The 27,446-nt window shown below is 40.8% G+C and overlaps 2 protein-coding genes across 3 annotated transcripts in view; one reads left to right on the top strand and one right to left on the bottom strand.

Annotated features, from left to right (window-relative positions):
• The window catches only part of WNT5B (Wnt family member 5B), a 147,127-nt gene that overhangs the window by 63,239 nt on the left and 56,442 nt on the right, over positions 1-27,446 (top strand). For both annotated transcript variants that reach the window (XM_069094330.1, XM_069094331.1), the window contains one exon: positions 8,214-8,333. In XM_069094330.1, the coding sequence (XP_068950431.1) occupies positions 8,214-8,333 (120 nt within the window). The remainder of the gene's footprint in view (positions 1-8,213; positions 8,334-27,446) is intronic.
• FBXL14 (F-box and leucine rich repeat protein 14) lies at positions 16,359-21,771 on the bottom strand. The gene has a single exon (XM_069094332.1). It carries the CDS (start codon positions 21,730-21,732, stop codon positions 20,530-20,532), a length of 1,203 nt encoding a protein of 400 aa, XP_068950433.1. The 5' UTR covers positions 21,733-21,771; the 3' UTR covers positions 16,359-20,529.

Here is a 27,446-nt window from a genome sequence, read left to right as displayed (position 1 = left end):
ATATATATATATATATATATATATATATATAAAATCAAAAAGACTTTAATCTGAATAGTAAATAATGGGGGGAAAGCTACTTTCCTATATTCACCACCCTAGATACCAGGGACAATAGCTACAATGTAGCAAGAATAGCAGTTGATCTACCCAGAAATTCCTAAGACTAAAATTCAAGAACAAAACCTCTAGTTTCTGACAAAGTATTAGGGAATGAACAGCATAAATTGAAGACCATATATGCATGGAGACAAATCTCTCTCTCTTTCTCTCTCACCCTCTTCCCATACACACATACAATGCATGCATGCAATATGCACACATGTGTATATGAGTATGCATATATGCACACATATACATAAATTTATAGATTTCTGTGATGTGTTTATACATATGTATAAATATTACTGAAACTTGAGAAGATGAGGCCCATAATTACACTACAATTCTGAAAGGGTATACCCTATTCAAAAGGAAAAGGGTAGGTAAAAGGTGAAGTAACATTGTATCTTAAGAATATGTAGTGATGTGAAGCAGTCCAGGAGCGTGGAAACAAAGTGAAGAGAATTTAGCTGAGAAATCAAAGGAGGCAGAAACAGAAGTAATGTTATTGGAGGAGGTAACAGACCATCTGCACAGAAAGAGGAAATAGATGAGTTTGCAAAAAGGCTCACAATGCTAGATGAAGGTATGATATAGTAATGAAGGAGGGGATTCCAGTTCTCTTGAAATCCACTAAAGTTTCTTCTCCATGTAAATCAGGAAAAATAATTTCCTTACATGCTTTTAAATAATTTCATCCTTCAAAAGGTAAAGAAATAATGAAGGGGAAATTCTTCTCTACATCTGATTCTCATTAACAAGGGGGAACTGGTTGCTGAGGTGAAAATGACAGGAATCTTTCAGAGGAATGACTACTCCATATTAGAATTTGTAATAAGCAAAGGAGAAGGAATCCAGAAATAGTCTTACAAATGCACCCTTGATTTTGGGAGAGCAGATCTCAAAGGCTTCAGAAGAAAAATAAGTAGGATCTCATGACCTGAAATTCTAAAGTGCAAGTCAGAAGAGGAGGCTGAATAGCTCTGAAGAATGAAATTAAGACTCTCAGAAAAACAATTCCCCTGCTGAAGGAAAAGGGGAATCATCTAACTAGACTGATGTGGATAAACTAAATAGTAACTGAACAATTTGGATTTTTCTTAATAGACATGTATAGAAGATGGAAACCAGGAGAGATAAGGGATAATGGATAAAATATCCTATCAAGGTCACTAAATCTCAGAGTAAACTAAGGTTGGTGAGAAACTAAGACAAAAACAACAAAAAATGATTTAAGCTGTATTAAAGAGGAAGATTAAAGAAGGGGTAGAACCACTGCTTAAAGTGGATAGAGCAAGATAATGGATGACATAGAGAAAGCAAAGTTGCTTAGCTTTTATGTTTCTTCTCTTTTCTTTGCCTAACAGAATAATGTCTGCACTGGAAAGAACAGAGCCTCCTGCCTCCTCCCCCCCCCAAAAAAAGATAATAAAGAAGTACTACTTGGTGGGGGCAGCTATGACGCACAGTGAATAAACCACCCTGGAGGCAGGAGGACCTGAGTTCGAATAAATCCACACACAGACACTTAACACTTACTAGCTGTGTGACCTTGGGCAAGTCACTTAACCCCAAATGCCTTGCCTTCCCCCCTCCAAAAAAAAAAAAAAAAAAAAAGGTAAAAAAAAGGCATTAACAAGAGTTAATATTCAAGATAAAAAAGGAAATAGTGAAAGAGTATGGTCACCAGGAACTGAAAGAACTAGAAAATATGATCTTTGAAGGATTGTGAAGGAATAGGATCAATACTGCAAGATTGCAGAAAAACAGATATTGTCCTAATTTTAAAAAAAAGAAGAAAATTGTAGGGTCTACAAACAACAAATCAGTGATCTTTGATTCCTGAGGGGAAATTCTTAAAAGTATCATTAAAGGAATGACTAATGAACATCTAGAAAAGAAAGCAGTCATCACAAAAAGGTGGTATGACTTCATTGAGAACAGGGTCATGCTGAGCTAACCATGTTTACTAGAATGGTAGATATAGGAGAGTATTAGTTATAGTTTACCTAAATTTCAGGAAGCTTTTAACTGCTTTCTCCTGATATTTTTGTGAACAAGTTGGAGAGATTTAGACAATGGTACAATTAAGTAACATTCAACTGGTTGAACAGTTGGACCCAAAGAATAGTCATTAGTGATTTGCTGTTAGCTTTCAAGGAGATCTTTGCCCTAGAGATCTGAGCTGTTTGACTTTTTTGTCAATGCCTTGGATAAAGGCAAAGATGACATACTTATCAGCTTTGCAGGTAATGTAAAACTAGGGGAGATAGCACATTGCAGAAGGGAAACACAATATAAGAGATCAAGTAATATGAAACAAAGGAATACTTTTTTCTTTTGAAATATTTTATTTTTTCCAATTACATGTAAAGACAATTTTTAACAATATTAAAAAATATTGAGTTCCAAATTTTCTTTCTCCCTCTCTTCCCACCTCTTGCCCTTCCCTAAGACTATAAGCAATTTGATATAGGTTATATATGTGCAATTATGTAAAATGTATTTCCATATTAGTCATGTTGTGAAAGAAGAAACAGAACAAAAGAAAAAAACACAGAAAAACTAAAGAAAGTGAAAATAGTATGTTTTAATCTGCATTCAGACTCGATCTGTTCTTTCTCTGAATGTAGATAGCATTTTCTATCATGAGTACTTTGGAATTATCTTGGATCATTGTGTAGCTGAGAAGAGCTAAGTCATTCATAGTCGGTTGTTGCACAATGTTGCTAATAATTGCACAGTGTTGTCCTGGTTCTACTTACTTCTCTCTGTACCAGTTCATGTCTTTCCAGATTTTTCTGAAATCTACCTGCTCCTCATTTCTTATAGCACAATAGTATTTTATTACATTCATATACTACAACTTGTCCAGCCATTCCCCAATTGATGGGTGTTCCCTCGATTTCCAATTCTTTGCCACCACAAAAAGAGATGCTATAAATATTTTTGTACCTGTAGGTCCTTTTCCCTTTTTTATGATCTCTTTGGGATACAGACCAAGTAGCTGTATTGCTAGATCAAAAGGTATGCACAGTTGAATGTCCTTTGGGCATGGTTCCAAATTGCTCTCCAGAATGGTTGGATCATTCCACGACTTCACCAACAGCACATTAGTGTTGCAATTTTCCCACATCCTCTCTAATACTTATCATTTTCCTTTTCTGCATATTAGCCATTCTGATAGGTATGAGGTGGTACCTCAGAGTCGTTTTAATTTGCATTTCTCTGATCAATAGTGACTTAGAGCATTTTTCATATAACTAAGATAGCTTTGATTTCTTTATTTGAAAACTTACTGTTCATATCCAAAAGGATACAGTTAAGGTCTTATATGGTGACATGATTAGACAAAAGTTCAACATATAAGGCCAAGGTTTTTAGTGAAAGTTCAGTATAAGTCAGCAGTGAGCTATGACAGCCAAAAAAGTAATACTATTCTAGTTTGCATTAAGAGAAGGTTTCTGTGTAGCACTAGAGAGACAAACATCCTGGTACATTCTATGCTAGTCAAACCACATCTGGAAAATTGTGTTCCATTCTGGGTTCTACATTTTAGGAAGGAAATTGACAAGCCAAAGAGGTTTTCAATTTACTGGACCTTAATAGATAGGAGCTGAGAACCCAGAAGATGACCCTAAAAGACTGAATTCTAGAAGATGGTAACAGAATGAAGCTTGGTAAACATGAGAACAGTGAAGAGGCCAAGGGGAACCAACACACTCACCAAAGACAAGACACCTAGTGTTACCCATCAGAGAACAGCAGCACAATATCACCAGAAGACACTCAAAGTTCTGCAGCATCATGGATGTGAGTTGCCCAATCCATGTGTGTATCCTGGCCACACAGGTTCCTGGCATGTGCCCTTTCATGCATGTCTTCTGGCTGCCTGTGTGCTATGGGTGTGTACCTTCCCATCTATGGGAGAATATACCCCATATGCTCATGGGAAGATTCTTACTTCATTTGTTTTGAATTAATCAGTCAGCAAGTATTTATTATAGAGTATTTAGTATAATATTTATTCTCAAAGAGCATATATTCCAATTTAACTTCTGGATGGCTGGTAAAAGTAAATAAATTGGTATGGAGCTGCTGAGATGTAGCTTGGCATAGTGGATAGAGAACTAACCTCAGAGTCGAGAAGACCCGGGTATGAGTCCTGCCATTGATACATACTGGCTGTATGATCCTCAATATATCATTTAATCTCTCAATACTCTAGACAACTCTTTAAATGAAGCATTATGTTTGAAAGAGGACACAAACCTACATTGGTAAAAAGAGGCTTCTTATTCAGAAGGTCGCTACCAACAGTGCCGCGGCTCTAGCTCCACTGGACTCCCGGCTTTTGAGTGAGTTAAGGCTCACATCTTGAACCAGGGGCAATCTTTTCTCGTTTTTGCCTTGAGTAGTAAGGAGCAGCAACAATCAGAAGTGAGATAGCATGGTATCTTAGATAAGGCACTAGGCTTGAAGTCAGGAAGACCTGGATTGAAATACTGCCTCAGACCCTTATTGACTGTTGACCTTGAACAAGTCACTTAACTTCTCTTGTGTCTTAGTTTCCTCATTCATAAAATGAGTAGAGTGGATTTAATGGCCTCCAAGCTTCCTTCCAACTCTAAATCCTTGGTACTACATTTGAATAAGGATGGACAATAGTAATTGGCATTTTGATTTAGTCTGGACCCTCTGAAAATAATTGTGGAGCTCATTTAAGAGGCCCCATAGTATTTGGACAACATATGGAGTATGTAAATTTTTCATCAAGTAGATAAAAAAAAAAACCTAAAAAATATCTACTATTCTGACTGGGCAGCTAGGTGGCACAGTGGATAGAATAGAGTGCTGGGCCTGGAGTCAGGAAGACTCATCTTCCTGAATTCAAATATGGCCTCAGACACTTACTAGCTGTGTGACCCTGAGAAAGTCACTTAACCCCGTTTGCCTTAGTTTCTCATCTGTAAAATGAGCCAGAGAAGGAAATGGCAACCATTCCAGTATCTTTGCCAAGAAAACCTCAAAAACGGTCATGGAGAGTCAGACACAACTGGAAGACAAGATTTTTAGACTATGATTTGCAGTTGGATGGACAACCCATAGAGATGGTCTATTATTATATCTTTGACAGGTACTATAGATGGACAATGAACTGGCATCAGAACTAAATAAAAGGAGAAGAAAAGGCTCGATTGTCTTTAGGAAAGGGAGTTTTTTTCCCCAATGATTCCAAGCTTCTCCCTGAAACAAAGTTCTCCCTCTCTTTTTAATATCAGTGTTTTTCTAGCAATGCTTTACATCTGCAAGTATTATTTACTTTACATCTGCAAGAATTATTGTTGAGGTACCCCAATAGAGAAGTTGATCTAAGTTGTTGTTTTTCAGTCGTGTCTGACTTTTCATGACCCCATTTGAGGTTTTCTTGGCAAAGATGCTAAAAGAGGTTGCCATTTCCTTTTCCAGCTCATTTTACAGATGAGAAAATGGCAGCAAACAGGGTTAAGTGACTGACTTTCCCGGGGTCACATCGCTAGTAAGTGTCTGAGACCAAATTTGAATTTATCCTCACTCCAGGGCGGGGCACTCTCTATCTACTACCCACCTGGCTGCCAAAAAAAAAAAAGTAGAGCCTAGATTTGAACCCAGGTGCTCTGACTGCTATCCTAATATCCTTTTCCACTGCACTAAACTGCTTACTTGGAGATATGAACAGGTTTCAACATATTACCTATGAAGAATTACAGAGAAGTACATAAGGGATGTTGTCAGAAAGATCAATACTTGGGAAAGCAAAAAGGAACTTGAGAAGGAGAAGGGAATAATCAGTGGAGACATATTTCATTAGTCTATAAATATCAAAAGATCCAGAGCAATTCTTAACCTTTTTTGTGTCACAGAAACATAGGGTAGTCTGAGGAATCTACAGTCCCCTTCTCAGAATAATATGCATTAAAAATTTGTAATTGAAGGAAATGCCAAATTTTAGTTAGAGGTTAGTGAAAATAAAGATATAATATTTTCCTAAATTCATGAACTGCCTGAAATCTATCTACAAACTACTTATGGGGTCTGTGGATTCCAGGTTAATATCTGGGGAAACACTTCCAGCAGGTTGGGAAGAGAATTTACAAGAAGACATAAGCACATAGACACAAGTACAAGAAGTAAAGGCACAGATACATTGCAGTACATACACTTGGAGTGCTGAAACTTTTGAGATCACAAATCCATTAAAAGTATTCATGGCCAAATAACTTTGATTGGAAGGATATCTCTTCTATAGAATCCAAACTATGAATATAAAATAAGGTGTTTTTACAGCATTAAAAGATATATCATCAAATCTTAATAAATACCCCCATTGTGAAACAGAAAAAATTTTACAAAATACAGAAAAGATCTCAGTAAGAATGCACATAAAAAGGACCAGCATGTAAATTGTTAACTTTTTATAGTGTAATCCTCTATATATGTTTTTTATGTTCTTGGGAAAAGAAATGAGTCTGATAGATATATGCTCAATATATTATGGGAGGAAGCATATCTGGCAAGGGGTGGGAGCATGACCTTTCACCCTGGAAAACTTGTAAAGATTAAGTTAAATCTTGCCAGATATCCTCTTTTCTATATTCACACGATAACGACCTTTCCTTCAGGTGACCCATAAAGGTTAATAGAAAAATGCTGCCTCCATACATACGATTCTTTTGAAGAGAATAGTTTTCATAATTCAGGGTTTACATGGGGTCAGCATATATAGAGGCCTGAATCTCCAAGTTTTTTTTTAATTCTTCTATTCTTTCTTCTAATGACAATACACAACATAAAAGATGCATGAGGCTTGATTAGAGGCTTTCTGAAGTGAAGGAAAAGGTCCTGTAAACTTATACATTGTGTTCAGGCCTGAAACATCCAGCTGGGATTTTTTTCCATGAAAAAAAGGGTTTTAGTAAAACCATTACCAAGGGTTTAAAGGAAGAAAAGCAGTTGGACTGTATGTGTGGGGCAGATTGACATCAACAGGCTTGTTTCAGACCCTAATGGCAGGGTGGGAAGTCATTCTCAACTTAGTCTCTCTGAGAGTTTCTGGCAGATGCAGCTATTAGATATATCAAGAGTAGAAATGTTACCAAGGAATGGAAAAGAATTGGCTCAGGGGCTTGGTAATGACATAAAAACTTCACCTCTAGGGTGCCAGCTGAAATGTAGTCAAGTTCTAAAGGTATTATCTAATTTTAGGGCAGATAAATGCATAGCTCACTTGAAACCTAGTAGTCTCATCAGAGGTCAAAGGAAAACAATCAAAAAATAGGAAGCAAACTGGGTCAGATTACCTAATCTGATTATTGGTGCTTCTTTGTTAATCTATATAACTTCTACTTTTCTGGAGTAAAGAGGAGGGAGAGGGAAAGGAAGAGGCACCAGTGGTCTGTCAAGCTTGAAACGGTACCTAGCATTCTTACATCATTAAGGTTTTTCCTAGCCTAGTTCATGGGGTTTGTTTAACGCTAAAGGGTCTGACGTTTAGGGGCAGAAATGAAGACAGTTCCATGAAGTAGGAATTTCTGTCTTCATGTGGCTCAATGGGGTTATCAGCAACATATATAATCAGTACTAAACATAAGACCCTGTGCTGCTGAATGTGGATCCCATGTTGTCATTGTTCTAGGTAGACTCTTCGTAGGACAGCTCCTTTGCTGATAGGGAATTGTCTGTTAATGATACAAAAATAGTTTTTAATTTTTGCTGTTTAGGGCAGAGTGTTATTATGGCCAAACAGTTAAATATGCAGTTAAAAGGTTTATTTCAGATAATGGACTAGCTAGTTTTGTGACTCTGGAGAAACCTCAGCTCCTTTATCTTTAAAATGGAGGTAAAAATAGCACTCACCTCATTAGGTGGTTGTATGGAACAAGATTATGCATGTGAAATGCTTTGCCAGCTTGGAAGCACGACGCAGGTGTGAAGTAATATTAGCCAATACCTCCTACTTGTAGAGTGGTTTTTTTTTTTTCCTGCATGATTTCATTTGATCCTCACGATGATCTCTGTGCCTTAATATCCTCACATGTATAATGGGGAAAAAAATATTTGTTTACTACTAGGTCATCAAAGATACTTCTAAAATTATGAACCTGGATGACTGGGAGGATAGTAGTGCCCTCAACAGAAACAGAGAAGATTGGAAGAAGGACCAGTTTAAGAAAAGAGATGATGATCTATTAGTAAGTATATACACGGCACTTCATTTAAGCATTCTATACTAATCCTTATTCTATCTCACTGGAATATTTTAAACATTTCTCCTAATTATATCATGACCTTAAGTTTCTTGTGGTAGAAAAGGCCAATTTTTAAAATAATAATATTTTATTAATAGGGTTAAATGGCATTGACATAGAATAACACTGTAATGAATTAAAAATTATTATCATACAGAGAGCAATAGAGGGATGGGTGGGAGACTGCATTATATGAGCAATGAAGAACTTCAATTAGGAACAGAAATAAAAGGTATCATCAAGGAAATGAATGAGCAGGAGAGAAGGTAGGTTGGTCACATGATGAGGTAAAGGGATGGCAGACAAATGGACAGCCATTGGTACCCTTGCAAAATCAGGAGAAAGCAAAAAAAGGCCTCTAGTGTGTTGAATGGACCCTATAGCAAACTTACGGAAGACACAGACAAGAGACATACAGGATAAGCAGGCATGAGGGATAGGGATGAGTTGCAATCTGAACTGTTTGAGGAAACTCCAGAATCAATGAGTCCCAGACCCATTTGGGCACATCTAATCACTCCAACTAAATGATGCCCAAGTGGACAGGGGTTGCATCTTCTCCCCTAAATTCTCTCCCCCCAACACCTAAGACAATGCACATAATAGGTTTTGTTTTGGTTTTTTTTGGAAGGCACTTGGGGTTAAGTGACTTGGCCAAGGTCATACAGCTAGTTTTTGTGTTAAGTGTCTGAGATTTGAACTCAGGTCCTCCTGACTCCAGGGCCAGGACTCTATTCACTGCGCCACCTAGCTGCCCCTAGGTTTCTAATAAATGTGTGAACAAATTAATTTTATCATGTTCCTCTAGTCCTTTTTAAGTAGGGTAATACATATTTGTTCTCTTTCCATCCTTCAACCTCCTTTCTCCATGTAGATCGCCTTTCTTGTATCTGTATCCATTCAGTGTGGACACACAAAAAATGCAATATTCAGGTAAGGTCCCTGTAAATTTTCCCAAGGAAACTTCTGTTCTCAGTTTCATAAGGCCTTTATGGAATATTATCAAGAATGATCGTCTTTATACCTAGACACTGAGTAGCAAGAAGCATTTACTTTCTTGTCCCACCAAAAAGTCTTCATGTTATTATATTCCCAAGTAATAAAATCCAGTAAACCATAACTCAACAAATTAACATGATTTGATGAAAATATTCCCTAAGGCAGAAGTTCTTAAGCTGGGTCTTTGAAATTTTTTTCTAATAATTGTAAGAATAAACAACAGCAGCAAAAACATTTTAATTGGTTTCCTTCATAGTCCTTTTTGTTTTATTTTAGGCAATTAATAATAGCTAGCATTTATATTGCACTTTAAACTTTGTAAAGTACTTTACATTTGAGCCTCCTAGTCCTGAGTACTACATGCTCTTATTCCCATTTTACAGATAGGGAAACTGAGGCATGGAGCATTTCAATGACTTAGTCCAGCACTCTATGCCATAAAAAAGTTTGAGAGACATAGTCTGTGGGTAATTAATAATTTTATTAATCATGCTAATGGATAATTAATAAAAGGGGTCGTCAGTGACACTACTGAATGCCAAAAGACCCCTCATGAAACCCACTCAAGGTTTATATGCCCTTGGAAGAGTAGGGGTGAGAGGGGCAATCAACACTGATTGGTTAATAATTAATGAGAAGAGGGGTGGCTAGGTGGTGCAGTGAGTAAAGCACTGGCCCTGGAGTCAGGAGGACCCTGAGTTCGGTTCCGGCCTAAGACACTTAACACCCACACAAAAAATACTAGCCGTGTAACCTTGGGCAAGTTACTTAACCCCAATTGCCCTCCAAAAGGCAAAAAAAAAAAATTAATGAGAAGAATAAAAATTGTGAGAGGTGGACCTATTCTAATGAGGGGCCAGGGGAGGTTTTGATTATGTCACTCATGGACAAAGGGAGACTATCTCAAGCCAGACTACCCCCAGCTCCAGGTACTCTAGACAAAAGATCTACCCCTCACCCTAGCCAACCAGTGTGGAACACAATAGGCCAGAATTCGCCTTAGATTAAATTCTTTGTAAGGTTTTCTAGTTGGATGGGGTCTTCCACCCAGGATAGAAAAGCACGTACTCTGGGGATTTGGGCAATCTCATCCATCAACAACGTCCTTCAGAGACTGGCTTGACCTAGTAGAGAATGAGGATAAAACCCTGGATCTCCACAATAATTTGTTATTTAATTATCTCTCTCAACTCTATTCACTGTACCACCTAGCTGCCTTACCATTATTCGAGGAGGGTCTAGGTATCATATGGTCTCCAAACCATCTTCAGCTCTGGGGCTAGTTATGGAGTAGAGAAGTTAACAGCCTTGAAGTCTTTCCCCACCATCACCCCAACCCTGGATTCCAGATGTTTCTCCAGTCAAAGGGCTTCTTTGCAAGATCTGTGTCAATCTTACCTTTTCCTTTCATGTCCATTTTCCAGAGTAGGAACTAAGTCCATCTGTGAGAACTCACTTCTGTATCAAAGCTGGAAGTTTTCCATAGTATAACAGATTTCTTAAAGTCTTATCAGGCTTCATCTTCTATACTACCTTCAAGTGAACCTTTTGAGTATGTCAGCCCTTGTCCTCATACAGAAATTTTCCTTAAAAGCAACTTTTGAGACTTAGCCTTACAGGAAGTATATTTCCTGTTTTTCTATGATAAGGCAACTGTCCCCTTTTCCTCCCAAAGTTAGAAATATTATACATTGTATTATATATTAAATATAAATAACTATGCAATTTAGTTTAGAAGATCTGTTCTGTGAACATTAGAAGATGTAATCATATTTTTCTCATGTAATTGCTTAAACTCTACCCCCGAATGTGGTCATCTTAAAAAATATGTGTGAGGTTGCTTCTTGAGCCCTGAAGACTCTAAGTGGAATTAGAGCACCTGGGTCTAAATCCCGCCTCTGACCTTACTGACCTCTCTAAAATGAGGGGTCTAGGCTCAGTGGCCTCCAAGGTTCTTTCCAGTTCTAGAACTGCAATCTGCAGTGCTAATAACTAAATAGCTTAGTTTTAAGGTGACCCAAACAATAAAAGATATTCAAAAAAAGCTCTTATTAGCTTCATTGTCATCTTTATCCTTTTGAAATTATGAAGTCACTGGAGCTGATTTCCCAATGAGCTCTGATACCCCCAAGATGACTTCAGGAGAAGAGGAGGAGGAGGAAGGCAGGAAGAAATTGTTTTGAGATTTAAGATTTTGAATAGCAAATAGTCTCCAACTCATAGGCAATGTTGCCACCTGCTGACAGCAAGAAGAACCTGCATGCAACCTTGGGTGATTTTTTTTAAAACCCACAAATATTTAAATTTCATCTTTTTCTTTTCCACATTCCTCCATTTGTATCAAGCCTTTGAAATTTCAGAAAGACCAGAGCTGAACTTTTCCTTTCTTTAGGAGCATCCTCTTCATTTTCAGAAACTGGGAGAAAAGAAACAAGACAGGGTTTCTGACTACCTCTTGCTTTCACAACAAACACCAGTTCTCAGTAGAGGAAGGAATATGGTAAAGAAAGAAGCTGTTTAGGAAAAGGCGAAAGAATTCATTTTTTTTCCTCTACAATAATCTATGCTGAGGAACTTGTTTCTTAATTCTCCATATATATAGCCTCTGTTTCTGACACATGTATTTTAAAATGTCAAAGGCTTCACTGATGCTGAGGTTAGAATCTCCAAAATTAGTTAGACTTGTCTTTGGATAACAGACACACATACAGGCTGTCACCAGGTCTGTCCTTGAAGCTTTTCCACCTTAGTAATATAGGGTGGGCCAGAGCTCGGGCTTCACTAGCATGGCCTTTGAAAACCCAAAACCATGGGGTGGCCAGGTAGCACAGCGAGTAAGAGCACCGGCTCCAGTGTTGAGAAGACCTGGAGATCGAATCCCGGGCTCAGACACTTAGCACCCACCCAGAAACACCTGGCCGTGTAGCCTTGAGCAAGTTAAGTTACTTAACCCCGATTGCTTTAAAAAAAAAAAAACCACAAAACCAGTCCTGCTATCAGAGTTAGACCAAGACGAGTTTCTGATGCAAACAGCAATAAAGTAAGACTGTGAGTGGATCCTGTACTATATATTTCCTTTAGTAAGATGCCTGATTCTAAAAAGACAATGACATTGCGGGATGGGAAAAGAAGATGGACGGACCACTTTCTTTAGGCAAAATGTTCCGGTTGTTGACATTTGTCTCTGAGGACAATAGTGGGACATCTGTCTCAAGATCACTGACTTCCACCAGAACCACAATATTTTATTCACTCTGGGATCTAAAAACTTGAGAATAGATATCTGTCCCATATAAGAGGGGTTTTTAACATTGGTTCTGTGAACAGTTTTTAATATGTTGACAACTATATTTCAATATGATTGGTTTCCTTTGTAATCCTATGTTTTTATTTTATGCATTTAAACTCTTCTGAGAAAGGATCCATAAACTGCCCAATCAGATTGCCAAAGGGGTCTATGACACAAGCTGATAAAGAACTCTTGCTTTAAATGTAGCAACAGAGAGAGCCTGATAAAGTCTCACAAAATGACAATTCTTCTGTTGGATTATATATATTATCTAGAGAAAGGAATGCTTTAATAGACAATCATCATGGTAGTCATAGTCGTAAATGTGTTCCTAAAAAGTTCTGCATATCATCACAGTTCAAATTTTCTAGACAAGTCTAGTTAAGACAAAGAATAATAAATCCTTTTAAAGCAGATCCCCTGATTTATCTGTGTACCTCTAGACTTTCATAGTAGGTCTGCTTAAAGCAAATTGACTGGAGTGTCTATGTTATATTAGAGTTGTTAACTGCTAACAAACAAGTTTGCAACCTTTGGGAGATTAATGGTTGAAATCCTGGTAATGGAATTGGAAAGGGACTTTTCATCTAAGATTCTTGAAAATTTGTTTGAGAGAGTTTTAGCACTATTGTTGGCTCTCCTTTATCCCACCCATCAGTATTTTTCTTGGTTTAGTCATTTTTTAAAATGTGAGAGCTGTTTTTTTTTCCCTCCCTCACTCAGAAAATCTTACCCTGACACTCTTAAGTTAGGCCTGGGAGAAAGAGATAGGAAGTTATCTGCTCTGCAGTTTAATACATATTTTGGAGCAAGATTTCCTAAGGAAAGGAGTGTGGTGAGAAATAGAGATGTTGTAGAATTTTATTTCCTAAGAAAGGAGGGGAGGAATGGAGATATCAGTATGGAATTTCATCTTAATTCTTTTTTCATCTCTTGTATATAGGAAATAATTGTTTTACATGCTGTTAGGTAATTTAGGAAGCTATCTTGGAGAAGGATTACTTTACTGAAAATCATGAAAAAAAATCTTTTTCCTCCAAGTGCTACCCACTCAGAAAACAAATCTAGCATAATGTCTTCCTCATCTGGGTAGCAATTACTGATCGATTTCTGCTAGAGTAGACCCTGAGCTTCTTGTGGGAGCATGAAAGTTGAAGGATGGGATGCAATTCCTGTTCAATCCTCACAAATTTTCTTCAAAAAGAGGGGTTAGCAGCAGGAGAGTATTTTTTTTTAAGTCCAAGTTTCTTACATGTTTGTTGGAAGAGACAACATAGCTGGTACTTCTTCAACTTGATTCTTGGAAGGATCACAAATATTCTGGTATGCTTCCTGGTCTTTCAGAGGAAATTAAGTATGCACAGGATGCTAGTTTTGTGGTTATACTAAGTACAGACTTCCAGGAGATTCCTCTCCAAATGGAGATGTGAGTGGGGAAGGAAAGAGACAGGAGGGAGGAGTTAGTGTTGGCTTAAGTTCTCTGAAGATAGTCGGTGACAGATTTGACACTAGAGGGTACCAATAGTCCCATCTTCCATTTGCCCATTCTCTCTGGGGTCTTAGAATCTCCCTCGGTTGTCTGTATGCAATGGATGGGGATCATGCATATCTAAGATGGTCTGCTGCTTGAAGTAGTAAAATTTTCAGCAATGGATTTTTCTGTCCCAAAGAAAAGGTAATATGATGTAGTTGTCCTTTCGTCTGTAAAATGGGGCTAATACCAGAAGCAGCTACTTCCCAGGGTTGTGGAGGGGATCAAATGAATTCGAAGTCGGCTTTTGAGCACTATGTAAATGTCAGCCATTAGTAAGTACCATTCTGAGGAGATGGGTAAAAGGTGGCAGCCAAGCAGTAAAGGAGAGCCGGATCAAAGAACTGCCTGCACCTCTGATGCTATCCCTCTGATGTGGTTATTTGAGCAAGGTCTGGAACAGAAGTTCCGATAGGGCTAATCAGCCCAGGCAAGATTCCTTAACCCTTTCATGCATCACTTATCTTCTCGATAAAACTGTCAATAGTATTTGCTACCACATCATTCTATTTGTGAAATGAAACCAAAAACCCCAACTCTCTGAGAAGCTTAGAGGAATCCGCAGATGAATCATATTCAGGGATACAGAGTCATTCCACCTGGTCTTGTTATTCCAATTTCTTTACAGCGAAAATAATTTTCTTCTGACCTTTGTGATTGAGATCCACTGTTTTTCTCCCCAAATAAAAATGTCTTTGCAACATTTGTCCTTTAGGCTAAATTATAGAAAGAAAAAGACCTTTCAGTTTATCCTCTTTTTTTTTTTTTTAGGGAAAAAAGTATGATTTATGTTGGAAGAAACAGCTGGAAAAAGATAGGGAGAGGGACTGGACCTATGACTACATTGGTCTAGGAAACTCCCAGATGAGGAGATTCTCTTTACCAATGCAGTTCAGCACTTTCTCTGAAACTAATAGTGTGGGAGATGTCCCTAGAGCACTGAAAGGTTAATTCGAATCACTTTCACACAACCAGAATATATTCAAGGCAAGACCTGAACTCAGGACTTCCTAGCTCTAAGACTAGTTCTCTGTATTTATTATGCCAATGCTGTGTCTTCTAGATGAGAGAATCCATCTGAAATCACTAATGTGAAAATGCTTTAACAATCACCTAAATGGGGTGTGATGGAGAAAGGACTGAATTTGGAGTTGGGGTGTCAGTTCACTTCTAGCTTACTCCTTGGGTCTTCATTTCTCTGGGCCTGATTCTATAAAATGAAGCGTTTGGATTAAATGGTTTCTCAGGACTCTTTCAGTGCTAAACATTATGAACTCTTTTAGTGTGACTTAAAACAGTATGTAGCAATGCCACATAAACAAGGTTTTCAAGTTATACTTTGCTTTTCCATTACCTGGAAGAGTCAGCTTTTCAGAACCAAATTATTAAGATCAGAATTCGAAAGAGGCAATGCCAAGACATAGTCCTCTATGACTTGAAGGAGCTTCAATTTCATCATCGGCTCCTCCAGATAACACAGATTAGTCTTCAGAAGTTGCTGAGGCCAATGTTGTGATGAGTTTCTCTAAACTTAGCTACACTGATACTTGGACAATGGCAGGCACAGACTTTGACTACACAGAATCACCTCCACACCCTGCTAAGGTATGGGAGTAGTCTCTCTACAAGGAGAAAAAAAATGCTGATTAAAAGCAGTATTTTGTGGCTATTTACATTTACTAATTTATCAGAAAATCTGAAAGTGTATACCCTTAATTAAGCTGTGCACTTCTGGTTAGTTTGTAAATATTTGGCATTGAGTCAAATGCCTTTTCTCTAAGACCATTTCTCTAAGTACTTTAGCTTTGCTTACCTTTACTGACAGGGAAAGAGGTAAATGTGTTGCCTGAAGCACTTCAGTAGAACCACACTTAAATATTTGGGATTGGATCCAGTCTTCCAACTCCTAATCCTAGCTTTACCCATAATCCTCATGATTTCATCAAAAAGCCTCACCTTTTGACTACTTGGTGGTTCATGGTGGCACAACATTTAGGTCTTACCTAAAAGGGTAAAGGGACAGAATTCACTTTTAAAGGGGATGATGTCTGATGGAAGGAAAAGAGAAAAATGGAGAAGACAGACTACTCTAGACTTGCCATAGGTCCCTCCCCTTCTACATTAGAACAATTCTAACAACAACAAAAAATCACAGTCCAAGGCTATTTTCATTATATTGAAAAGCAAAACTGGTTTGAAGCTACATAAGATCTTGGTTATGTTTTCTAGCTTTTAATCTAGAGATCCTTTTCATTGGATCTCTTGCTGCCAGTGGTCCCTCGACCTTTGAAAATTTGAGTTCATATACTCAAAGTAAAAAGTGAAAGCATCTCTTTCTTTTCCAAAGTCCGTCTATTCTTGGTTGGCTTTGTTGAAAAACAAAAAAATTTAATCTTAAGAGATTTCAAATGTTTCAGCTATGGAAAGAAAAATGACTTTTTCCACCAAGTTATTTCCCCCTTTAAAAAGATCATTTTTGAAATTTGATTTTTAACAATTTTTTTAAAGGATGACATGGACTTCAGTTAATTTTATTTAAAATAACTGCCAAATATGGGGAAAAAAATTTTTTACAAGAGCCTTCAAAAAATACTTCTAGGTTCCTATGAAAAGATTGTTCCCTAAGGCTGAGGAATTCAGCAGAGAGGAAGGACTCTATGGCTGGGAACATTATGCAATGGTGCCAGTGACCTTGGCCTGGTGCCCATTTGGCATCCTTGGGGGGCTGCAGAAATCATCTTAGCCATGCAGTTGAGTTTATCGATTATCTTTTCAGCATAGACTACAATATTAAAAGGGCTTTTGCCTGAAGAGGTGAGATCTGTTGAAACTGTTGGCAATCAAGACCATGAAATTTATGAAAATAGAAAATACTCTTATTTTCAATCAACTTGACTCTAGTTAGTACTTGCTTTACCATTCTTCTCTGCTCTTGATTTTGAAAGATATTTGGCCTTGTATCTTTTAACCTACCACAGAATTTCTATTAACTGTTATTTCTGTTTAGTGTTCCCTTTTTGAGTTTTTCTTTGCTGTCTTAAAGCCCCTATTTAGCTGAAGGTAACTTCAACCCCGACCTAATCCCCAAAACCTCATCCATGGACCAACTTTCATCATTTTTCCTTTTAAAGATTAAGGAGATGGAGCTTAGAGAATATAGACCATTCAGCTTTATCAAGATCAAGTTATTAGTTAAATGTAACAGACTCCATAGTATGGCAACAAGCCTTCTAAGAAAATCTGGTTGAATCACTCAACTTTTTCAGAAAGACGGTTTCTAAGAAGCAAACTATATATTTTAGCATAAGGATGTTTGGTCTGTCATTTAAAATCTTAGCATACCTAGAAATAACAAGGGTATTTCTTGCCATAAAATTTTTTTTTAATTAAGATGCCTGTTTAGGGGTCCTTACTGGTTGAATCCAAAAAGGAAAGAATGTATAGTTTATTTCCTCATATATGGAAGGACTTCTAAGAATCAAAACGGGCTAAAACCCTCATGAGTTGTAGCATGGTGTTAAATTAGAATTCTGACCTTGATCTTAAGTTTCTAGTTTTTATTTGGGGTTCACATATCATCTTTTTTTTCCAGTAAGTATTGTAAACTGCTAGCCGGGAAGAGATCCACAACTCCTTCAAAGCAAAGGAAGATGGATATAGTGTCAGGCTCAATTAGACCCAATTGTGCTGGCTTTCCTAAAGGGAACAATGCAGCTTTTGTGATATACTCAAGCAGAAAGCTTGGAAATTTTACAAAACAATCTTACCCTAGCCGAAGCCTAGATGCTGGCCTCTCCCTGGGAAGGGGGCTGATCCAGAGAAATTTTGTATTCCTATTTTACATAGATTTTATAAATATCAGGTCCTTTATCTGTATGCCTTAAGAAAAAAGGAAGAGCATAAAACTCTGAATAAGAACAAGATGAATGTTAGCCAGAAACTTCATATCCATATTCTCAAAGCAAGTAGGTGTCAGATTTGGAGGTAACTAACTCTTCATTAAAGAGGTAGTGGAGCTGTAAAAAGCCCTCATGCACTGTAAAAACACTCACTAGGGTAGAATCAGGGGCCTGCTTCAATAGTGGAAGTGGTTAAAATGCAAATGTACAAGAACTTCTGGTCTCCCCTCCCCCAGGAAAGGGCTTAAATACAGCCAGGCCTGGAGAGGAATGTTAAAAAGAGGGGATGAACTGCGCCTACTCTTTTCCATGGGGACCTTCACACTGTGAGAGATTCAGTATGCATGACTGAACAAGCGAGCAAGGACAGCTCTCTCTTAACTTTCCTGAACAATGGCTTTAGCTCCCTCCACCATTTCACATCCTCCCCACACCCAATATGAGAACAGTAAGGGAGACCATTACTCCTCTACTCTTTTTAATGGATTTTTTTTAGCCCCATAGTTATAGCCCACTCCCCTTGAAAGAAAACTTGGCCATTCTGCTGGGTTTTGTTTCATTTTTTGAAATTCCCATGTGGATAACATGTATTTTTAAAACAAACAGAAAAACTGGATTAAAACTAAAGTTTGATATATAATCTAATTTCTAGGACATTTCAATGACAACATTGGTCTTTCTAAAAAGTAAACTTCTAAACATAAGGCTATTATACGTCCACACAGAATACATTATTTCCTTTTACTCTCTTTAGAGTATACAAAAATAAACACATAGTGCCTTAAAAATAATTCACAGATAGACTGATTTTTTTCAAAAACATATTTCATATTTCCTCTTTTTATTATATAAATATCAGTTTAACCTTTTACTGTAAGAATATAAAATGTTTTTAAGAGGATCTTTGTTATTATTTATACAAATTCACAAACAGTACAATTAATTGATAGGGTCTCTGGGTTCGTTTTAACTCCGTGATCTGGCCTATTACTGTGGAGGATTCTTAAAAAAAAAAAAAAAAGCCCTCCCTACTCAAAAAGTAAACATTTTTTAAAGCCACAGTTCCCACCCAACCACCAAAAAACAAAAATGAGAAAAACAAAAACCAAAAACAAAACAAAAACCCCTAAACCAAAAGTCATCTATTCCTCCATTTAGAAACAGAATTTTTAAAAAAACCCATGAGCTCCATTTTATTGACCGACTGAGATAAGACATGAATTTCAGTCTCCTCCCCCTTCACATTATAGCCCCTGGGTTCTACAGGCCAGCTCTGCACCTTTCTCCACTCCCAACAGGAAGCCTCCATGACCTTTTTTTTTTCTTGGTAGGGAAATTTGGAAAGGGGGGTTAGGGGAGGGTAGAGTTTGCATATATAATAATCATTTTCAAGACACAATCTGCATCTCACTTTAAACAAAAAAAATCCAAAACAAAAAACGACAAAAATAAACCAGTCCAGTCCTCATTTTCCCTATCATTTGTGCTATAAATTAAGTCAAGGTTCAGAGATACAGTTGGGTCCCCCAATTCCTGTGGAGGAAAGAGAGAAAATTATAGCCAGAATATGGAAGTGAGATACACTGGATGGGGGAATTTAGGAGAATCAAAACAAAAAGATTTACAAACCCATGGGGGTCTCTTTCCAGTCTAGGCACAAAAATGTTTCAGTCTCAAAATATCTTTCTTGTAAGAATTCCAGGGCTTCAGAAAAAAGTAAACTAAAACGAGGTAGCCAGACATATATAAATGTATATATTATATATATTTCATACACATATATATAATATATAGGATATATTCAGCAGAAAAGAATGGTACTTAAAAATCCATAAGGATTTCAAATTTCTTCCAAAATTTAAAAAAAAAGGGAAAATAGCATGAATACCAGATTTGCTATAAAAGAAGGAATAATGAGAAGAGACCAGGATTAGTTACACAAGTAGAGGAGGATGTAGTAGCTGGGTTTGCTTTTTTTTTATACACTTCAAAATAAAAACCAGATCACAGTATTCAAATAGATGCATAAGTGAAGGCAGAGATTCTTCAGCAACTCCCCTGGTTTAAAGAGACTAGTCACTTTACCCTCCTTCACCCTACACTCCCAATGCAAGGTGGTATGGGAACAGGCAAGCTGAATCAGTCTTCAATTCCTATGCAAAAAGGGGGTGGCTCTATGTGACTGGGTCTGTCCCCATCCTCAGTGTAAAGGAAATGGTAGGGTAGGTGTAGCAGAGGAATGACAAAGCTGGATCTGTTTCCAGCCCCAAATGCCAAGACAGAATGGGCTTGATGGGGCACAAGAGAAGAGAAAATGAATGTGTTGGCTAGACGTCTTTGCCCCCCTCATCACTGGGATAATCTGCATCCAGTCCACAAGGGTAAGGAGAAGGGAGGGGAGGGAGCCTAGCACTGTTGCCCTCACCTGACCTTCTCACTCTCAGTCATCTGCCAGAGTCCCAGGTTGAGCACCTTCAGGCAGGGCAGCTGAGTGATTCGCTCTAGTCCCCGTTTGGTTATTCGAGTGCAGCCATAGAGGTCAATGCCAGTGAGCTGGCTGAGATGTTCAGCAATCAGCTCCAGGCCCTTGTCAGTGATTCGAACACACTGCCCAATGTTGAGGGTGCGGAGCCCGTGCATCTGCCGGACCATACGATTGATGCCATCATCACTGATGTGGCAGGAGCAGAGGGAAAGGGATTTGAGGCCGTCCAGTCCCTGGGCGATATAGGCTAAGCTCTGGTCGCCCACTTTGTCACAGAAAGACACGTCCAGGCCGGAGAGGCGCAGGCTGCCCATAGCCAGGTGCATGATGCCCGTGTCGCTGATGTTATCACAGGAGCGCAGGTTGAGGCTGCGCAGGCTGCCCATGTGGGACAGGTGCAGGAGGCCAGCGTCCGAGATGCCCCCGCAAAAGCTGAGGTTCAGCAGCCTCAGGCCACTCAGACCCCTGGAGATGTGCTTGAGCGACAGGTCGGTGAGCTTCTGGCAGTCCTGCAGCGTGAGCTGCTCCAGGCCCAGGCAGCCCTCGGCCGCGCTGCGAGTCATGCCCGCCAGGTGCCCGATGCCCACGTCGGAGAGGTGGCGGCAGCTGCGCAGGTTGAGGCTCTTGAGGCGCTGCAGCCCCCAGGCGATGAGCAGCAGGCCCGTGTTGGTGATGTTGCTGCAGCCACCCAGCTCCAGCACCTCGAGGCCCTTGAGGTACTGCGCGATTCGGCCCAGGCTGCTGTCGGTGATCTGCTTGCACAGGCTGAGGTTGAGCGCCCGCAGCGAGCCGATCTCCTGCACGAAAGCGTGGCCCAGCCCGTTGTCCGTGAGGTTGTAGCAGCCGCTCAGGTTCAGGCTCTCAATGTTGGCCATGCCCTGGATCACGTAGCTGAGGCTGCGGCGCAGGCTGAGGATCTGCACCCGGCGGATGCCGCGGGCCTGCAGGCTGGGGAACAGGGACGGGTTGGCGCGGCGCAGGTGCAGCTTGGCCTCCACCCCCCGCCACACCGACTTGTGGTAGGCGGCGTCCCGCCAGGCCGTGCACACCTGCGCCGCGCGCCCCTTGTCCCGCACGTCCAGGTAGCCGAAGATCATGGCCAGAAGCTCCGGGAACAGGCACGAGATGTGGGTCTCCATCTTCCTCCTCCCCCCTCCACGGGCGCCGGGGGGGAGGAGGCGCGGGCCCGGGCCCCAGCCGCCCCCGGCCCGAGGAGGGGCCGAGCCCCGCTCACCGCCGCCGGCGCCGCCGCCGCCGCCGCCGCGGGCCCGAGATCCCCCCCAGCTCTCCCGGCCTTCCGGCTCCGCGCCGCCGCCGCCGCCAAAGCCGCCAAAGCCGCTCCTCCTCCGGGTCCGTCCTTCCTGCCTCGCCGGCCCTGCCCTGCCCTGCCCGCCTGCCTGCCCCCGTCCTCCCGCGGCTTCGCGATCACATGCCGGGCTGCGGGCTCGCTCCTTCGCTCGCTCGCACTCACGCGGCCCCGCCCGGCTCCGCAGGGCCCCGCCGCTCTAGCCCCGCTGGGCTCGGGGAGCGAGGCTGCCTTCGCTCCGCCGCCGCCGCTCCCACGCCCCCTGCTGCATCCTGCTCTTCCTCCTCCTGCTGCCGCTGCCGCCTCTGCCTCCGGCGGCCGCCGCCGCCGCCTGGCCGGGAAGAGGGCGGGTGGGGGCGGGCGGGCTGGCAGGGAGGCCGGGCGCCCTGGGCTCCGGGCCGCCGGAGAGGCTTCCTGCTGCCTTTGTCTCTCGCCCGCTTTTCAAACCTAGCAGCCCCGGGCCGCCCGCACTCCGCCGCCCAGGCGGGGGGACAAGGCGGCCGATCGGGACGATGAGGGCCGAGCTTTCTCTCCCCCCTCCGCCCTCCGGCAGTTGGGCGATCCCGGCTCGCGCAAGGAGACCGCCGCCGCCGCCGCTTCCTCCTCCTCCTCCTCCTCCTTTCGCCGTCTCGGCCGCCGTCGCGAGGCTCCCCTCAGGCTTCAGGGCTAGCGGGCGGGCTGCGCACTTGGTACAGTCCGGGGCGTCCCCCGCCACTCAGCAGTTCCTTCTCCCTTCCTTTCTGGCTACCCCCGCGCCCTCTGCGACAGTGGTACGAGCCAGTGCTGCCGGAACAGTCGGAGCCGTTACCCTGGAAACCGAGTTCTTCCCTTTCTCCTCTGCCCAGATTGTTAACCCTGTGGGCGCCGCATGAGACCCTTGGCCGGCCCACTCTTCCTGGCCCGCCCCTCGGTGAGGCGCTCCCTCGATCTCTGCCCCCGATCCGATTCCTCCCCGTCTGCCCTGCCCTTCGACCACTTACGCCCTCCCCGCCTCCCAGACCTTTTTTGCCCGGGCCTCCTCCCTGTATACATCCAAGCCTGACCTTCTCCCGCCGCCTGCATGTGCTACCTGCGTGGCGGGGCAGCCTTCCCGCCTCCTCTCCATCCCCGCAGCCAAGTATCATCTCGGGTGAATCTCCACACCATTCTCCCAATCCCGGGACCTTCGGGGCTCCTCCAGCAGGACCCACCTGGCTTCTCCACCTTCCCCGACTGCCCCGCAGTAAGGCAGCCAACCAGCATTTTTTTTTTTGGAGGGGGGAAGGCAAGTCAATTGGGGTTAAGCGACTTGCCCAAGGTCACACAGCTAGTTAAGTGTAACGTGTCTGCGGTCCTATTTCAATTCGGGTCCTCCTGACTCCAGGGCCAGTGCTCCATTCACACCGAGCCACCCAGCCGCCCCCAGCTAGCATTTGTAAGCGCCAGGCACTGCTAAGCGCTAGGGCCACCAGCGCGCCATGAACCCAACGGGGTGTTCTTGTCTTTGAAAAGATCAACTGCCTTTCGTAGAAGCAATGCCTTCTCATGTTCCTTTATGATCAGCCGTGTCTGTCGTGAAGAAGCATTATTGTGATATGGCATGTATGCTTTTGCATGAAGATGTGCTATTTGACTTTCATGAAGTGACTAATACCTTAAGAATTCCTGCTGGACGGGTGGCTAGGTGGTGCAATGAATAGAGTATTGGCCCTGGAGTCAGGAGAACCTGAGTTCAAATTCGACCAGAGGCATTTAATATTTACTAGATGTGTGACCTTGGGCAAGTCAGTTAACCCCAATTGCCCTGCCCTTCCCCTTCCAAAAGGCCAAAAAAAAAAAAAAGGAATTTCTGCTGGAAAACCTGAACTTTTGGTTGTCCCCAAAATGTGCCATTTCTGAGAAATTTGGGTAGTGCTATCAGGACAGTACCCTATACTGGGATATATGGCATAGGATCTTCCCTGCACATACAGAGTAAACAGGACCTCAGAATTTCAGTTCCTTTTTGACTTCTGTATTTGACACTATTCAGCATCCTCTCTTTATATTCTCTCTTTCCTGCATTTTAGTGACACAGTGACTCTTAGCCACTCTTTTACAGTCTCCTTTACTGGATGATTAGTATTACACCCCTTTAATTATGAGTGTCCCATAGGTTCTATCCTAGCCACTTTCTTCTCTCAGTGCTCTCTTTTGATGACCTCATTGGCTCTCATGGCTTTAATTTTCATTAATTCATTAATTTCAATTAACAAAAATATTTTTTTCCCTGCTATCCACAATACTACCATTTAAAAAGAAAGAAAAGTAAAACCCTTATAACAAAATATAGTCAAGAGGGGGCAACTAGGTGGTGCAGTGAATAGAGTACCAGCCCTGAAGTCAGGAGGACCTGAGTTCAAATCTGACCTTAGACACTTGACACTTAACTAGCTGTGTGACCTTGGGCAAGTCACTTAACCCCAAATGCCTTGCCTTCCCCCCTCAAAAAAAAAAACCAAACAATACAATCAAGCAAAATAAATTCTCACTTGTCATGTCCAAAATAAATCCTAATTTTTCACTTCTCATACCTTTAATTTTTGCCTTTAGGAATGACTTCTCAAACTATATATCTGACACCAGTCTTTCCCCTGAGTTTCAGTCCCACATTACCACTTGCCTATTGGACATTTCAAAATGGATGTTTTGAACTCAAACTCAACGTATCCAAAGCAACTCATCTTTCCCACAAAATCTGTCTTTCAAACTTCCCTATTTCTATCAAAGGTACCACCATCCTTCTAAATCCAAGGTTCATAACATCAGCATTTTTCTTAAATAGTCTCCCTCCCTCTATATATTCAATCATTTACTAAATCTTGCTGTTTCTTCTTCCACATGTCACATATCTAGAACCTTCTCTTCACTTACATAACCACCATTGTTGGTCCTCGTTGCCCAAGCTATTGAAATTCTCATCTTCCATACAGCTACCATTCTATTCCTTCTATTCAATTCTATTCCTTCACTCAATAAACTATTGACTCCCTGTTGCCTCTAGGATAAAATATAAATTCCATATAGTATTTAAAACCCTTCACAACTTGGCCCCATTCTATCTTTCCAGCCTCATTCTACATTACTCTCCTTCCAGTACTCTAAGATCCAGCCAAATTGGCCTTTTCTTGGTTCTTCACACATGGCACTCCATCTCCCATTTCCATGACTCTGCATTCGAGGTTTCCCATGCCTGAAAAACACCCTTTCCTCACCTTTGCTCACAGAATCTCCTTTAAAAAAAAATACCATAAGCTTTTCTGGTACCTCAAGTTCTTGTTTTCTTTGGATGCCATGACAGTCAGCAAACATTAAGTACCTACTCTATACAAGGCATTGTGTTAACTACTGAGATTGCTTTCTTTAGCTTCTAATACAATTCAAGGTATAAATGGATGATTAAACATTTTTTTTATATTAAAGGAAGCTAGTAAGGAATTTCAGTATCTTTAGCCATTTTCCACATGTAGGAGCTTTTTTGGTTTGTTAGACAAAATTAGCACATTTTAGCTGTTATTTTGTATGTGGACATATAAAAATACATAGCCTCTGTGTCCATACCTCTATTCTCCTCTCCTGGAGAAAGTGTTAGCTTTGTCTCCCTGTTGTATTTATGTACAATGGGATATAGCTCTGTGTAATTATGTTAGCCTCCTATTGCTTACTTCTCAATCAGTGAGCTCATTTAAATAAATTCAGGATGTAAATTCCAAAGGGAATTTCTAATTTGGGGCCCACAGCCCTTGACGAAAGGGAAAAGGTGACAAGTGCTACATAAATGAAGGGGTAAAAGGGAACAATGATCAGGAAAGAGATGGCTACTTCAGTGAACCTACTATTCATAGAGAAAAGGAGATGAAGAATGGGGGGGAATGAGAGTTTAATGAAGACTTGGATAATAGAATTTACAGCTGGAAGGCGTTTAGGGATCATCTGGTCCAAACCCCTCATATTACAGATTTGAAAATGAGTCCCAGAAAAGCAAAGCCTTCAACTGTAACAACTTTCAACTGAGTTAGGATTAGAATGGATTAGTACATAGGTCTTTTTTTTTTTTTTTGCCAAACTTTATACTATAGAAACTTTTCTAGAAGAAGAACCACAGTACTATAGAATGCTATAATTGGAAGGGAACTCAAGAGACCTTCTAGAGCCATAATTGGCTATTTTAACGCAAGGAACAAACTTCACAAAAATGTGCTTGGGACAAGCAGCATGAAACCTGCCCTCAAATCAATTTTTGAAAGACAAATTATATTAGGCTTAGGAGAGAAAGTTAGGATAAAAGGCCTTGTAGAGGTTGAGAGACCCTGGGACACACTGCCCCCATGATGGGGACAGTTTTCTACAAGGGACCAGCTCACCTGGGGTGTGGCCATAGGAATTGGAAAAGAGAGGAAGCATGCCATCTGGTAGCTTTCTATTTTCAGACATTTTTCTTGTTAATTAGGTTCTAAGCTCAGTAGTTTCTATGGTGATGAAGGAATAGAAATGCTGTCAGGGCCCTCAATTTTTGTACCCTGAGGCAAAGCCTTCTAGTCCTTCCCTAGTTAAGTTTCAGCTCTTTACCTAGTCCAACCTCTCATTTTATAGGCACTCACTGACATTAGTTTCATCAATTGACTCATTTTTGAGTTTGGTTCCAATATGTATACAGACTTTTCCGGGCTGTGCTAGAGAGAGTAAGGGACTTGAGAAATGATATTGTAGGAAGTTTGGGCTTATGTACTACATGGGAGGAAGTCCTGGGTTGAAAGCTACCTATGTCTAAATTCCAAATTTTGCTCCCTCAAGCTAGAATTTACAAGAAGTTGCTAATTTTATTTTTAAATTGCATTTTACTGATTCTTTTTGTCTTTATTTGGGCGTTTCTGGGGGAAAGCACTCCCTCCCAAGATTGAATTTTCCCCTGTATAATAGGGTCCTAGTGTCTCCTCTTTGCTGATGTTTATGCTTTTCATTTTGTTATCTTTAACTTATTGCTATAACTATCATTTCTAGAAGTAAGCCAAATAATAGGGTTAGAGAGGCATTCTTACCTAATCACTGTTTGTACTATGAAAGTGTTTCTCCATTGACAATAAGCCTGGCCCTAGGTTTTGACAATAAACTTTCAAATTATCCAAAGCCCTATTCCCTTCATCCATTAAAATATTGGAGACTATGTCCTCAGCTTGCATTTGCAGGTTAGGTCCCTTGTGGAATTTCTACCCTAAAGTAGTTCTGTATTCCTAAAACTATATTGCTGATATAATCCTATTATTGGGTTTTTCCTCAATAGTCATTTGACACAGTTAGCTAAAGGTGAAGGCATTTACTGAAATGGCATAGGATGATAAATAGTAACAAAACATTTCCCCATAAATCTAGGACACTTTCATAAATACAGTATCAAAAAGAAGAGTGGGCGCACACACAGAACACACCACTAACAAGAACACACATACATGTAAGAAACGTGGCATTGTAGAGCTTCAAGGTCATCTCCCTTCTCCTAGAATCTAGTACCACCTTCCCACCCCCTCACCC

This window comes from Petaurus breviceps, unplaced genomic scaffold, assembly GCF_028583685.1.
Source record: "Petaurus breviceps papuanus isolate PSGF00001 unplaced genomic scaffold, PetGlider_PUasm1.0 216, whole genome shotgun sequence".
Classification (NCBI taxonomy): Eukaryota; Metazoa; Chordata; class Mammalia; order Diprotodontia; family Petauridae; genus Petaurus; species Petaurus breviceps.
Note: the sequence above shows the minus strand (reverse complement) of the source record. Positions and strands in the feature narration are given on the sequence as shown.

What these genes read in the sequence shown, in the direction of transcription:
- FBXL14 (XM_069094332.1), bottom strand. Translation starts at nt 21,732, where the DNA reads ATGGAGACCCACATCTCGTGCCTGTTCCCGGAGCTTCTGGCCATGATC.